The sequence below is a fragment of the Siniperca chuatsi genome, linkage group LG12 (genome assembly GCF_020085105.1).
Source record: "Siniperca chuatsi isolate FFG_IHB_CAS linkage group LG12, ASM2008510v1, whole genome shotgun sequence".
Taxonomy (NCBI): domain Eukaryota; kingdom Metazoa; phylum Chordata; class Actinopteri; order Centrarchiformes; family Sinipercidae; genus Siniperca; species Siniperca chuatsi.
This window is the reverse complement of record NC_058053.1, coordinates 16,052,950-16,067,468: the sequence shown is the minus strand read 5'-3', so window position 1 is coordinate 16,067,468 and position 14,519 is coordinate 16,052,950. Positions and strand designations below refer to the sequence as shown.

General features: G+C 40.3%; 1 protein-coding gene across 5 annotated transcripts in view; it reads right to left on the bottom strand.

The window, feature by feature from the left end:
* Positions 1 to 14,519, bottom strand: part of LOC122885513 (ATP-binding cassette sub-family C member 4-like) — a 68,200-nt gene that overhangs the window by 22,161 nt on the left and 31,520 nt on the right. For 3 of the 5 annotated variants that reach the window (XM_044216718.1, XM_044216719.1, XM_044216721.1), the window contains 5 exons: positions 13,375 to 13,464; positions 12,742 to 12,914; positions 11,912 to 12,017; positions 10,369 to 10,503; positions 7,942 to 8,987 (listed from right to left, as the gene is read on the bottom strand). In XM_044216718.1, the coding sequence (XP_044072653.1) occupies positions 8,910 to 8,987; positions 10,369 to 10,503; positions 11,912 to 12,017; positions 12,742 to 12,914; positions 13,375 to 13,464 (582 nt within the window). In that variant the 3' untranslated portion in view covers positions 7,942 to 8,909. Of the gene's footprint in view, positions 1 to 7,771; positions 8,988 to 10,368; positions 10,504 to 11,911; positions 12,018 to 12,741; positions 13,465 to 14,519 lie in introns of those variants that run through there. The other 2 variants (XM_044216717.1, XM_044216720.1) reach the window with 2 other exon arrangements.

Genomic DNA, 14,519 nt, shown 5'->3' with positions numbered 1-14,519 from the left:
ATTTCGGCACATGAACTTTTAAGTGCTGTAGTGTACGCTGGGTAGATGATAAAAAAGTTCTGTGTCACTGGTCCATGCCGGTATGCTCCCCAGTCCCTGTAATGATTTCTATTCATAAACATGCAGTGTGCTATCCTCCACCTGGCAGCTGCCTCTGTGCATATGAGATTACTATTATGCATCTTCCAGTCCCAAGGATAAACATCTCTCCACTTTTGAAGTTTGCAAGCATGAGGCATATTTTAGCGCCATACGACTTAAGCATCCCTTCAGGTATCACTTGCAATCTTTTCTCATTCTATATACATTGTTCAACTTTAATGGGTATCTAATTTGTGTTATCAGCTTACAGGGCAGTAAGTAATAATTTGCATGGCTGCCCTAAGCAAATATGCTTCCATAAGCATCCCATAGTATAGACACTAGAATGGATTAACCTCCATATTGGCTATGCCCCGACGGTCAATGCTTTTTTAGAAATAAGTAGAACAGATAGTTTAGTTTGGTGGCAATCGTGCTGTAAAAAAAAATGCCTGGATTTACCACAAAACCCTTCTACCTTCAGATGCGACATTAGATAAAAGCCTTGAACCCATAGCAACTGTGAAATTACATCTGTGGATCTATATTTCCAGCACTGTCAATGATGATTAAGATCCCTGACTGGAACAAAAATATAATATGGGTTATTGTACTTATCTCATTTTGTCTGGTGACATACAGCGTGTATCATGTGGCCTCTTGTCCTCTTGTAAATCCAGTTGCCCTCTAACCTGGCTTACAATCACAACAAACTGAATATATGGTCTTTCTTTGCTATTATCTGTGGATCTGTCTTTGTAGGTATTCAGGCATTTTCAAGCTATTTTTTCCTGCCATATTCTTGCCTAAGCAGTGTGATAACAAGCCTGAGCAGAATGAAGGTCAGCATGATTTTAGCACATCAGCTTTACACAGTAGAGGCTATCAGCACTGACAGTAGATTCACTACTAACAGTCCCTAAGACATAGAGAAAAGCTTAGAGAAGCCCATTGAACTTGTCTGAGAGCTCTATCCCCCTGACAAGGTCTCACTAGTCCCTCACGTGGATGACAGCTCTCTCTAGCTCTGGATTTCAAATGCCACTTGCACTCCAACGTAAACCCCGTATCGATACTGGTGGGAGTACAGATACTCAGTCCAGAGCTGCAAGTTAATCAACATTTGAAATTAGCCTGCACATGTGTACTGTGTGTTCACGGTGGCACTACAGGGTAAATGGGGATACATCTAGGAGAGCAGCTTGATATTCTACTGGCTTGCATCAGGCATGTGTGTTATGCTTGTTAGCTTAGTAGACAGTTAATTGCCATGGTGGGTGGTTAGAGTGCTAGGAGCCTGATCTTAGGAATATGTCATATTTGTTAATCGGACATGCAGATGCAAATAATGTGTGACAGACTGTGACCAACACTACCGGAACATAAATACTGTTAACTTCAGAAATGTTCTTGGCTCTGAAATATTACTGCATAAAGGCTATAAAGACAACCCACTGTTTATCTATTTATTTATTTTGTTTAGCTATTTCTGTTCATGGGCCAATATGACAAAAGAAGTGTGATAACAAAAAAAAATCCTACTGGAATAGTAGCGTGCCAGATTATGCTTTGTTGTGGGCTCTGTGTACTACAATCCCACGCTAGTTGGGAATTGTTGGCCTGATTACATTAGCTGGTACTAAGAATTCATGTAAACCAAGTGAAATCTGAACTGCGTGCACCATGAACGGAAGGAACACAAGGGCTACACAACCTAATTCATATTCCTAGAAGGATTTGTAATTTGCAAAACATATCAGATATCTGACAGAAGGGCACAGCCTCTTTAAAACTATGCTATTCAAACTTGCATACAGTTTGAAAAGCTCGTCCATAAAGATTGATTAAAGTTGTAAAGATTTTGCATCAAAAGGGGTTCTGATTAAAGCTATCTGCCACCGAGATGCTACTCTTTTGCATCAGTCCTGTAATCTCTCTCACTTGGTGAAATTGTTGTTAATGTGGAAATAATATCAATGCAAACTATATTAATAACCATGGTGTGAGACGCTGGAGCAATGTCACATAATCAATGAAAACAAATCATGTACACCTTGCTATGATTATCTGGAGGAGTATGAATATTAATGTCTCAGTCCAAATCAATGTTGGGGTTGCATATATTGCCTCCTGTGTTTACTCATGGTTAAGACATTTCTTTCTTTTATATTTCTGCTGCATTCCTGAGAGCAATCAATCAAATACTAAATAGAGATATGATACCAGCTATTATAGTAATTCAGCAACAGTAACAAAACACTAGCGATTGTATTATTGTAAACTATGAAGATGGGATGATCAAATTTCAATTAACTTTGGTTTGTATTTGCTGATATTAATTAAGAGGGCTTGCACAAGGACACAAAAGAGACAGGTTTATTGTCTCAGATTATTCTCATGAAAGTAGCATTACTATGTAGCACAACGCTACCTAATTAACTGGCATGGGAGGCAAGACATTACACTGGAAACCTTTTGATTTGTGGGAGGTAATAGCATTGGGCAAGGAACAGATTCTTTATTTCATTATTTGATAAGAGGGCCTTTAATGAAAATATCAGCCCAGGAGCAACACAAGTCAACATCACTACTTTGGTGTGAAAAAAAAAACTTGCTTCAGAGACTGTTGTTGCAGGCAATGAATTATCTCATGACTACAGTTCATTAAATAAAATGTGAAACCCACCTGGTGGGCTAATGGAGGTCAAATGTATAAGCAGCTGCATGAGCGTAAGGGGATGTGGCAATCAAAGACAAAGCAACATCTAGCCTCTCTCTGACAGGTTAATGAAATGCCTGCTACTAAGTGTTCATGCAGTGAGACTCAGCTCAGTCACAGTGAGGCTTTTCCTGCAGTCTGGAGTCAGCGATGTGACAGTGTTGTATCAGTGTCACTGAGAGCAATCATAACATTCCTTTCCACCGAGTCCAAAGGTTGTTTTAAATTCCCTTGGCAGCAGATTGCTTTAGGGGGTCAAATACACCAAATCTCCAAACAATAATGGGCCAACTATCAGTTACATCAGTCACCTGTAATCATTGGCCGGCATTAAAAGCATCTTTTTTTTTCTGTTCTGCATACTTGACTGTGAATGCTTTTGAAATGAGTATAATGTAATCTGTGCCGCAGATATCTTCTGCTTTTGTGCATCTATCCAAGAAGTGAATGGTTAGGCCTATCAGTTACTCTCTGGAGGTGATGTATACGCTCTCTAGGACAATGCTACAAACAGATGAAGGCTATAATATGCTGCCCATTCCTGCTCTCTCAATTTTCAGGGTTATTTTGTTTTGTTTTGGAAAAACATTTAAGTGCTGCCAACTTTTTTTTTTCTAGGGGAAGAGGTAGAAGCTTATTTTCTAAAATCAAACTTAACTCACTTTAGGAAATAACATTCTATAAGTGCTCTGGCAGCAACCTCAACATAACTGAACTGTTAAGCATGTTTACCAGCAAGAGAACAGGAACTACTTTGTGAAATATAAAACCTGATATTATACTAGTACAAAACAAAATGTACATAAACTGAACCAAATGCACAATTAGTGTGGCTTTGATTCTTATCTTTTTACAAATCAGTGTAAATCAATAAAGTTGTGGTACAAACACACGGTGTAACAACAGAAACTTGTGTTAAAGTAACTGATGGGAGTCATGAGACATACAATTTCCATTACAAGACATATCATTTTGACATTATCCTCAAGATTTAAAAGTTTTTATTCTCTGACTGTGATATGTGTCAGATTATCCACCTGGCTGTCTATCTGTATTACCCTTCATTTTCACACTGACAGTTTGAAGAATAAAGACACAGGCTTTAAATACATCTCCCCACTGAATAGAAATTCTTCACCAGATGTGCAACAGATAGTGTCAGTCTAATCTTTCAAAGCAACAGTATCAACTTTACTATGTATTTATGGGGGGAAAAAAGAACGATCTTCACAGATTATGATTTAAAATCAGCTTTGAGGTTAAGTTTAAATCTATTTTCCAAACTTTCTTTTAATTATTATATTTCCAAGAAAAAAACACAATGCCTTTAAATCCTCAAAATTAAATTGTGACTTTTTCAGAAAAAAAAATTATAAAATGATGGCACTACAAAGTTTAAAACAGATATGTACTAAGCAGAGGAAGAAGCCATTTGAGTAATTATAGAGGGACATGCAATGGGCCAGTTAGTATACTTTGCCCCACTTTATCAAGCATCTCCAGCATTGTCCATAGGGAGTTAACTTTTAGACTGTTTACTGGCTCAAAGGCCAGGCATGCATCTGAAGCCACATAGGCAAGATAATGTATCCCAGGCTACAAAAGCAGGCAAATCACTGTGCATTAAGACTGGACACACAATAGACAACAATGGCTTGCATAAACACTATTTACAACTATTCACATGGCATTGAAGAGATGGGCGTCGACTCACTATTGCTGCAAAGCTGGTGCATTGTGCGGAGGTGAAAAGAAGTCTAATGAACAGGAAGCCTTATTTGAGAGAGCTGACAGTAACCATACAACAGCCGCATTGTGCGCTTGCCACCAACCCTGTGGGTCTCTACATTAGGAGAAATGATGAGAAAGTAACCCGAAAAGACACAGTGGGCCCTTGGACCCACGTAAATGCAACCAGACAATAATGGGGGACACAAGCTGTCCCCACCTTTACCCAAAGCTGCACGTTTACATGCACAGAACATCAACCGCTCTCATGGCCGAGGATAAAAGCCCCCTGGCCAGATTGAACTTTGAAGTACATTTGGGTTAGTTTACCACCAAAGACTGCAATTTTAGTGCAGCAGCAGTTAAAATATATGTCATACATTTTAAATTATATCAAACTCTGCAGGGGAAAGTTAGAAACTCTTGAGTTTGGTGCACTAGGCCTCCCACTCCACACACACACACACACACACACACACACACACACACACACACACACACACATTCACACTCACATTATGCCCCCTGCCTCAAGCTTCATCAATCTTCCACAAAGGGATGACATCACCAATAAGCATAGCCTTTTATAGCTTTAAGCAATAAGCCTTATTTACTGATGAGATAAGCCCTCTGCTATTGTCTAGCCCTCCACTTTTCTTCTTTCTCTCGCAGTTGAAGAATCAAACAGCACTTTTGGAAGGTGACAGAGCATGCCCAGGATTTAAGGCTAAAGCATGCAAAGAACTTTCCTATTTGGTGGCCTTTCAAAGGGCCACATTAGCCAGTTTAGTTCAAAAAGTAGCAGGGGCAGGTAAATTACAAAAAAACAGGCTTCTTTGAGACCACTTGTTCTGTTTTCAATAAATAAGAGGTTACTCTTTAGGATTTCAAAACTTTTAATACAAATAGATTCACTCTTGTTTTCTGTGCTTCTTTAAATTTGGGTGAAATGATCCACTGAACGTTAAATATACTTACACTCTACACAGTTTGAAACAAACCACAGCCTGGAGAGTTTACGAAGCATAATCATCCATTACATGCATGACCTATAATTACTGTTTGTATCAGTATTAGTTGGCCAGTCAGGGGTGGTCACTAAACTGCTGAGGCACCATGACACAGTGTGGCCTACCAAACTTCACATGTGCATGCTGGGAAGAACAACTTGCAGTTAATGTTTCTGCTAATTTTGAGCCCTCTAAGAAGTTGGAAATCAACATTTGGTAGTTCTTATTTTTCTACTTTCACAAAGTCTGTCACAGGCAAAACTAGGTCTTACTAGGTTGTTGCGACAATCTAGAAGATATAGCATCAACGAATTGAGAACCTATTTTTAACAAGATTAAAAGCCATTTTCTAACACACTACATCCAGTGTCACCACATGTATCTTAAAAATGTGCCATTTGTTGTTTGTTTTTCTTAGCGCTACACAGAGTCATGTCAGGTCTTGGGAACTTGTCAGATATTCAGTTTGTAGTCACTTTAGAAAGGCTGAGCGAAGAGTCTCTGGGGAATCGCTCCAGTCTCCCCATCTCCCCCACCCCATGTCACCAGCCAGGAACAAAGCCGCCATAGTCAATTCTCCTAATTTCACTGCAGCCTGTCGAAATCCTGTTCTCCTTTTCTCCTTCTCTTCAACAAGTACTTTATGCTGGGATCAGTCAGGTCTGAGTCGCCCACAAAAACCTGAGGCTCTTGCTTCATCGTCTTTCAGCACCGAGTCTGACACTCCCCAACTCCCTGCCATTCAGGCGCCTGCACCATGCAATTTGTTTCCATTTGTCAAACAGCAGTATCCATCACAAAAGAAAATGCTGGCACAACAGAAAGTTTGTGAAAAACATTGTCTCCTCAACCCAAAATGGCCTTCAGACTACTTGTTTATTGGCCCATAACAAAACAACCTTAAACAATTTACACCACTTTCAGTTGTTATAGATACTTGTTACATTATTCTTCTCTCAACTGACAATAAAACATCTTTAACTGAATAAAACATGCATCACATCCTCAAATCAGCACCAATGTATCACTTCTCTCTTAAAGTGTGGATGGGCTAAATGCTACAGTGTGAATTCATCATTTCATTCACTGCCTCCACATTGTGCTGACTCCTATTTTGTGTTTTATGTCTTTGGGATTAAACTTCATTGTGTGGATAGCCAAGTTTTTCCGACATTTATTTATTAAAGCTATATCAGCACTATGTCGACAGCATTGCTATTTGCACACCTATTCAGATATGTCTTAAAATGGCGCTATTATTGGGCGACGTAGGAAGGTATCTGGTTAATAATACTTATTGTGCAAACTTTGTTGTCACCATTCTTGTGTTGGCTGTTATCGAGGGGAGAGCAGAGAGGATATGTGCTGACTCTGATGTAGATAGTGCCATGAGTATTCCTATTGTGGCAGCTGCTGTGTGGTGCAGTCCCTGATAGGGTTTTGAATGCTGTCAATGCTGTGTCAGGTGCATTAGCACCTCAGAGACCCATGATGCTCCAGCTGCTGTGTGCCTGTGTCTCCCCGGGCCCTGGCCGCCAGCCTGACACCCGACACAAAGTAATCACAGATCACAGCGTTTAATCACTGAAACAAGCACTCCAGAGGACCCCACTGTCAATATCCCACTCTCTCATTATCTGTTTGGATTGCACATCCACACTGTCAGATAAACAGAGTGGAAAATTAAGATTAAAAATATGGTAATTTCATTTCAGGCAGCAGGCTCCTCTCACTGGCCCATTATGCTATTGATTACCTCTGAATTCAATTTCTCTTTTCAATGTAAACTTTAATCTATTCGCAAGCCAACAATTCAACTCCCAAGGGGCTATTTGAGAGTAAGTAACCATTTAATATGACGCTGGCTGAAGATTCACTGGCTTTAATGAATTGTGTAAATCACTCAGCTCTTAAAGGAACTGATGTCCTGCAGTTCACGACCCAAATCTGGGCCTGGTTAAATACTGCCTTTTGTACCAAGCTAAGTGTTTACTGACAGCCATCTCTGAATGTGTCATCGCCGACTCTGATCTTGTCTGTATGAAGGCGAATTAAACTGCTCTTTTCTAATTGAGCTGGTGATGACAAAATTAATTGGGACTTAATTGTCATATTGCACTACCGACATGTTAAAAAGAGTAAATAGCTACACCACTTTACCACCATGAAACTGAATTTAAAAATCACTTGACTCACCAAAATAATCACTAGGTTGTTTTCCTTAACCACTTACCAATTTGTAGCATCTTGGTCAAGACCAGTTGTAACCACTGACCTGAAGCAAACACACCATTCAGACATCTGAATATAGGATGAACAACAGCAGGAGGAAATGGTTAGTGAGTCAGTGTAATATGAGACAAGACAATGTTGTAAACGCAAAATAAAGACAGTACTGAAACATTTAAGCAATACTGTTTTATTATATGTAATTTGAATTTCATTTGCTGTAAATTATAAGTGATCGTTTGTATCACTTTTTTATGTCTAAACAACTACAAAGTGCAAACTCTATGAAATATTACCTTTAGCAAAACACATTAAACACACAAAAAATATAGAAAACAAACGGTGTAAATAAATACATAGCTCTGATTAGTCATACTAAATTTCATATTATTGTAAAAAGTTCTTTTTTTTAAAAAAAACAAGAACAGCCCATTTATGAAAAGAGTAAAGAAAGAAAGTTGATATTACCCTGGAGAAAATTTTCAGAGGCAATAAACTTAAAACTTCTGTCCCGTGTTTCTTGGTGTTAGTCATTGTCGGTACATGACATGTTACATTTAGACTTTACTGTTCTTTCCTGACAAGAGCTGAGGTAGACATAAAACCACTATCCAAAGTGCTGGAAGACTACTCAGTTAAAACAGTGCAATTACTAAAAAATCAATAGTTTGATTAAGGCACGATAATTACTGAAAGCATTGGTGTCTGCTCTCAGGTTCTCCTTGTCTTTTCAAGCATTTTCCAAATAATAAAAAGACCACAGTCCTACAAAACAATGTTTGCCTTAAGAGAATAATTTAAGCCCCCAATAATTTATTGCACCAGGATTAACACATCCGAGCACCAGTGCAGGATTGAAGCTACCCAAGAGGCCAGAACACACATACATAAACATAGCAGGGTGTAATCAATAAACAGCCATGCAGTAATATGCTGTCAATAAAGGCACATCCTGCCTCAGATACTTGCCTCTTTTCTGTTCCAGATCAAAGGACTATGTCAATCCAATGCAGCACATACTACATTCGGGGCCTGCTGGGAGTCTAAAGACATTTTAATACACAGTAAGGAATCTAAGTATATCTGGTAAAAGATTTGGTCAGTGATGTCAAGTGCAGGGGCCACAGTGACTCTCCATACTGTCAAAGAGACGTCTCAAAGATGACACAGATGTCCTTGGCACAGCGCACGTCTGTCACTCGCTTTTTGTTCATGTAAACCTGGAAGCGTATCAGGGAAGCAGTGTCACAGAATACAAGCACACAGTCCAATCTAAGCTACGATCTGCTAAGGTGTGATTTATGACAGATCCAGTCAGAGCAGCCGGGTGAAGGGATTTGTCACCCGCTGAAGCATGCAAAAGTGGTTTGTTTAAACCTTATAAACAACTGTGAAATTCAAGGGAAAAATGTATAATCACCGAAGTGATTTGTTTTATCTGAGTTAATTTTTACCTGTGTGTTTGCTTAAAGTATCTACAAAATGCTTGATTTCTTAATACAAACAGGCTCTGACAGACCAATGATTTCAATAGCAGAAAGTTTGTAAAAAAGAGGCAAAACAGGTGAAAACAGGATGGCCTCAGCATGAAATATACTGTCTACTCTGGGATTCTCTTTCAACATGGACAAAGGAGTTAGAGGTTGATATCTGATTATTGAATGTATTTAAACCTTGACTGACAACTATAGAAACTTGACACACAACATGTGGGCCATCTCAGTATTTAATAAGTGGTGCTAGACAGTTACTGTATGGATGCTACAGTAATCTGATCTAAGGAGGGCACCCTACAATAAAGAAAGGAAAACGTAAGGGCTTGAACAATGTCACTACCAATCCGCCAGTGTGCAGGGTAAGACGATACCAAATAATACCACAGTGTGCTGAGTCTTTGAAATCAGTATTTTACTCATTTCACTCCTCTGGCTGAGAAGATACAGTTCCGCTGATAAATTTGTGCGAGGGACAGAGAGAAAATGAAATGATGCCTACTTTTTCTTATTTCACAAAGACCTGTTTGAAGTTGCAATATGGTATCTGTAGTCCCAGACAGATGCACATAAAATGGAATTGAACAATGAATAGCCGGCTCTTATCTGTTCAGTGTCTGAAGGGGAAATACATCACAAATGAATTTTACAGGGAAAAAATATGGACATTCTCTATTACAGTAATCCCCATAGAAAGTTTATCCCAAATCGCGATGAAGTTAAACCCAATATTTCCAAATAGATATAGTGCAAAGAAAGCTGCTTTTCTAGAATCATCTCTAAAATGATCTCAAAATTACATTATGAGAAAAAAAGATTATACAGAGTTTCTTTGATGAAATCAGAGGATGTAAATCTACAAAGGGACAATTTCTCTCTTGAAATTAATGTTATGGTGTTGCAATGCTCCAAGTAGGCACTTTAAATTAAAATGGTAATCAAGTGTCTTTGCATTGTCAGGGTTATGCACATCTTCTCTTGCTTAACTGTATTATTTTGGAGGTGAGCAATGGAGTCTGGAGTTAAAGGGAGAGTCTGGGATTAGTGTGCCATGGATGGACTCTATTTAGTGACAGCCCCGTCCTGGTACAAAGGTGGGTGTGGTTACCTGTTTGGCTGTGTGCAGCAGTGAGGCGGCCTCAGCTCTGCCTGTCTGTTGGACCATCTGGTAAAAGAGCCCATCCTGGTTCTGGAGCAGCACATATGGCTGGTCATACTCCTGGATCCTGCCAGCAGCCAGAACCTGCAATCACACATACAATGCTGGGTGTGTGTGTGTGTGCCACCGCCTGTATACTTTACTTTGGGGAAAACTGACATTTCAGCTGTTTCACTGCTGAGTGATGCATGCAGACAGTGCAAGATGAATGGGGAAACAGTAGTTCTCTGCACATGGGAACCATCCATTTTAAGTGACTCATGCAACAGCAAACACAGGTACCTGTTTCTGTTCAACAGGGCCACGGACAATGACCATAACCTGTTAGCAGTGTGAAAGTCTAGTACGCTGACTCTGACAGACTGAAGATCAGTGATTTATCCATGTATTTATCCTGGCATTTCAGCGGCTCAGGGGTGGTCGTCAGTCAAATCCAACAATCACACCTTTAAGACGCTCTAGAAAATTACCATAATTTCTGTGTCATCACATGCTATATAAACCACACAAAGAATAGTGCCAATTCAAGCAGTTTGGAAAAGACTACAATTATATCACAGACAAATTTTAACAAGTTCGATCCCCTTACAGCGGTAATGAGCAGTTTGTCAACGCTAAAGCCCAGTTTCAGGGAGTGTTTAGTATGAAAGGGAGACTTCTGCAGCTGCTGTCATAATCGACAGTTTAGGAGCAGGATACTAGGAGACAGAGTTTGTATCTTGGAAAACATTCTGCGTCTAAAAAAGGCATGGCTTAAGATTTGGACAAGGCAATTCAGGTGGGCCCCAATTTAGTGCGTAACAATCTGGGGGCATTTAACACGAGTGTAGGTGTGAAACACTCTCCGCTGCTTGATATTTGGCTTTTCTCAGCAACCCTCTCAGTAACCGAGCAGCCACCAGGTCGTGTCCTGTCCTCCACAGACGCTTGACAAATGCTGCCACAAATGGCACTAATTGGCACCTCTGCAGGCAGTAGCAGGAAAGGGCCAAAGTTCAAGTGGCACGAGTGCAGGCTTAATAAGAGGGAATGCTGTGAGGGAGAAATCAGCCCAGCTGTTGCAAAATAGGGCAAGTGAATTTAAACTCTGTAAAAGATTGTGTAGTAGGCTCCTTGCAAAGAAAGGAAGAGATGTTTGGAAGCTCTGAATCTCAGGTGTGTTTGTCATACGGCAGTGTGAGTGAATAGGAGGTGCATGTTTTTGCATGCTGCTTCACGTTATACTACAAATTCTGTACACAACAGGAGCTCAGTTTATTATAGTTGATAAGAAAGAACAAGGAGGGTTTCTCAATGTTTGTGAAGGGATATCACAAAATGAACTAAAAGCACTGAATTTCTAGCTGGTTATTTTTTGTTCAACCCCTTTTTTCTGTCTGTTATTATTGAAAACTTTCCAAATAACTGATTACAGAAGGATAGTGGTCTCCCTTAAAATACTGACCAAAGTGCTGGATGGAATGGAATGGAAATTTACTACATTCTTACTTACCAGTATTCTGTCACAGTCAATGATAGTGTTGAGCCTGTGAGCAATGGTGAGGACTGTACACTCTTGAAACTTGTCCCGGATAGTCTGCTGGATGAGGCTGTCAGTTCTAAAAGGAGCAGGGAACACAACACCTCAGCACAGAAAAACTCTCTTCCTATAGACCCTTGGGCAGGGATTTTACTTAACAGAACAATGGCTCATCAGCAGCGAGGTATGTGCAGTAGTAGGCAAAAAAAAAAAAAAACAAAGGATAGCAGAGCTCCTTAAGTTAACAAAGACAGGTTCAGTTTATTTTTACTATAATTATTATTTTTTTGTTTTATTATATATATACTTTTGTCTTCATTTCACTTATAATACTTTCTGATTTGATTCCATACTGATTCCACATCATCCTTTGTTTTTTTAAAGTCTTGTTAATAGTGTAATTGTTTAATTTTAATGCTATTAGGTTTTGATTATTTATTTACTGCAGTGCTACTCTGATCAATCCGCCACTCTGTGTAAGAGACACACATACTACACCAAGCAATGTGGATTATAGTAATGGTTATCAATGATAAGTGATATATTTGTACATCTTTTCATGAGGGTTTCACTTATGTACTACTGATTTATTTGCACAGTTGCTCAAACAGAAGTCTTGTTTTAGGAATAATTTCAGTTTGAATTACAATTTCTGTAGTGGTGCTACAGTTTTATTAAACCCAGCTATAACAAATACCCCTTTGGAGTAGCACTAGTTTACAGTAAACAAGCTACATGTGGAAAAGACATTCCACAAACATTGATGTAAAATGTTTTCCTTGTAGACTCAAGTGTCCCCTGACCTTGGGTCCACATTGGCTGTTGCCTCATCAATGACAAGGATGCGGTTTTTCCGGAGGATGGCCCTGGCCAGACACACCAGCTGCCTCTGGCCCATGCTGAAGTTAGAGCCTGACTCAGTCAGCACCGTCTCCAGCTTATTGGGCAGGTCCTCCACCACAGCCTTCATCTGCACCTGCAGAGAGGGAGAGCAGAGCCCCAACCCTTCATTACTCCTGCATAAAGGCTTCCTGTGGGGATGTCTTTAAAGAGCTATCCAAACACACCCATTAACCGCCTGGCACAATGCAGGGCCAGGTCCACTGATGACCTTGGCCAGTGCTCTCTTGTGGCCAGCCTCTAGCTTTAATCCAGGCCACCAAACCCATTCAGAAGCAGGACCAGGAGCTGAAGCCCTTCACTGTGGGGGGAGCCTTCATCCTGGTTGGCCTGACTGCCCAAACACATCTCCCCCTGCACTTTCAATGGTTCCCAGTTACAAGCCGCACATTGAGCTGGGCCCCATGGCCCTAATGGGATTTCCCCCCATGACTTGTGGCGAGCAGGGAGGCTGAATGGCAGCATTGTACAGGGGGACAGAGGGATCCCCCCCTGGGCCGGGCGAGGGGGAATCATTCAGAGCCACGCTGGAGTACCTCTTGGAGTGCATTCCACAGGTCCTCATCTGTGTGCTGCCTGAAAGGGTCCAGATTCTTCCTCATGGAGCCTGTGAAGAGAACTGGGTCCTGTGGATAGATGGATATAGAAAGAGAAGGCCGTGGCCAGTTAAGATAATGACAAGGGAGAAGATGTATGAAAGGGTTAAGACAAGCTTTATAATGCGCCGCTAGGCAATGTTTGAGGGGAAGATGTTCACAAAGGGCTTGCTCCACTCAGGAGCTCCATTCAATGCTCTGGCCAACTATGCTTCAGTAAGTTGATCTTTTTACTTAGAAAACCGGAGCTTGTGCACTGGTGTTGGTGAAGAATAACGGTGCAACGTCTGAATATATAATATGATACAAAAAAGTGCCATCTAGTCACTGTTACCATACAAAGAATTTCATACAGTAGCTTTATTAGAAATGATAATCTCAGTGTCTGCCAAAAGTAACAGCTTTTTTCTGTCAAACGGGGTTATCGCATCAGTTGAATACCCTCATGAAAGGACAGCCTCAGATCTCAGACAGCTAGGATGTCCACGAGATGTATTTATGGTGAGCCGCACAGCCATCTTTAAGAGAGTAAATAAAGCTCTTTATTACAGTGCAGAGGAACAAGCCTGCCAGTCCACAGGCACTGTTCAGTTATGCCACTCTGTTTGTGGTAAACCTGATAAACAGGAGCAAGCCGGCATCTCCTCGTGTCAGGTCAGATATTTATTCATAAATCCTGCTCCAATGTTGAAGTAATTTACTGAACACTTACCAGGACTCTCCCGGGTCGTCATAGAGAGACCATCTTGCCTCTCGTGGTACAGAGCTGTTGTAGATAAGACTTTCATATGGCATAATTTCCGCATTGTTTTATCACTGAACAAATACAGCTGCGCTTTCTTTTGAAACCCAGCACTGAATTTATGACACTTAAAATATTATTATTATTATGACAATGAGCTTTAATGAGATGTGACAGAGTCTATCACAGCAGTAGAGGTGACGTAGAGCAGCAAGCAACTGTCCATAACAAAAACTGATAGACTTCCATTGTATCCTCATCACAGTCAAGGCTATGTGATAACTTCAGCTTACTCAAGATATAAATCTAACCTCAAATCAAGATAGGAAATGTTCACCTGGCA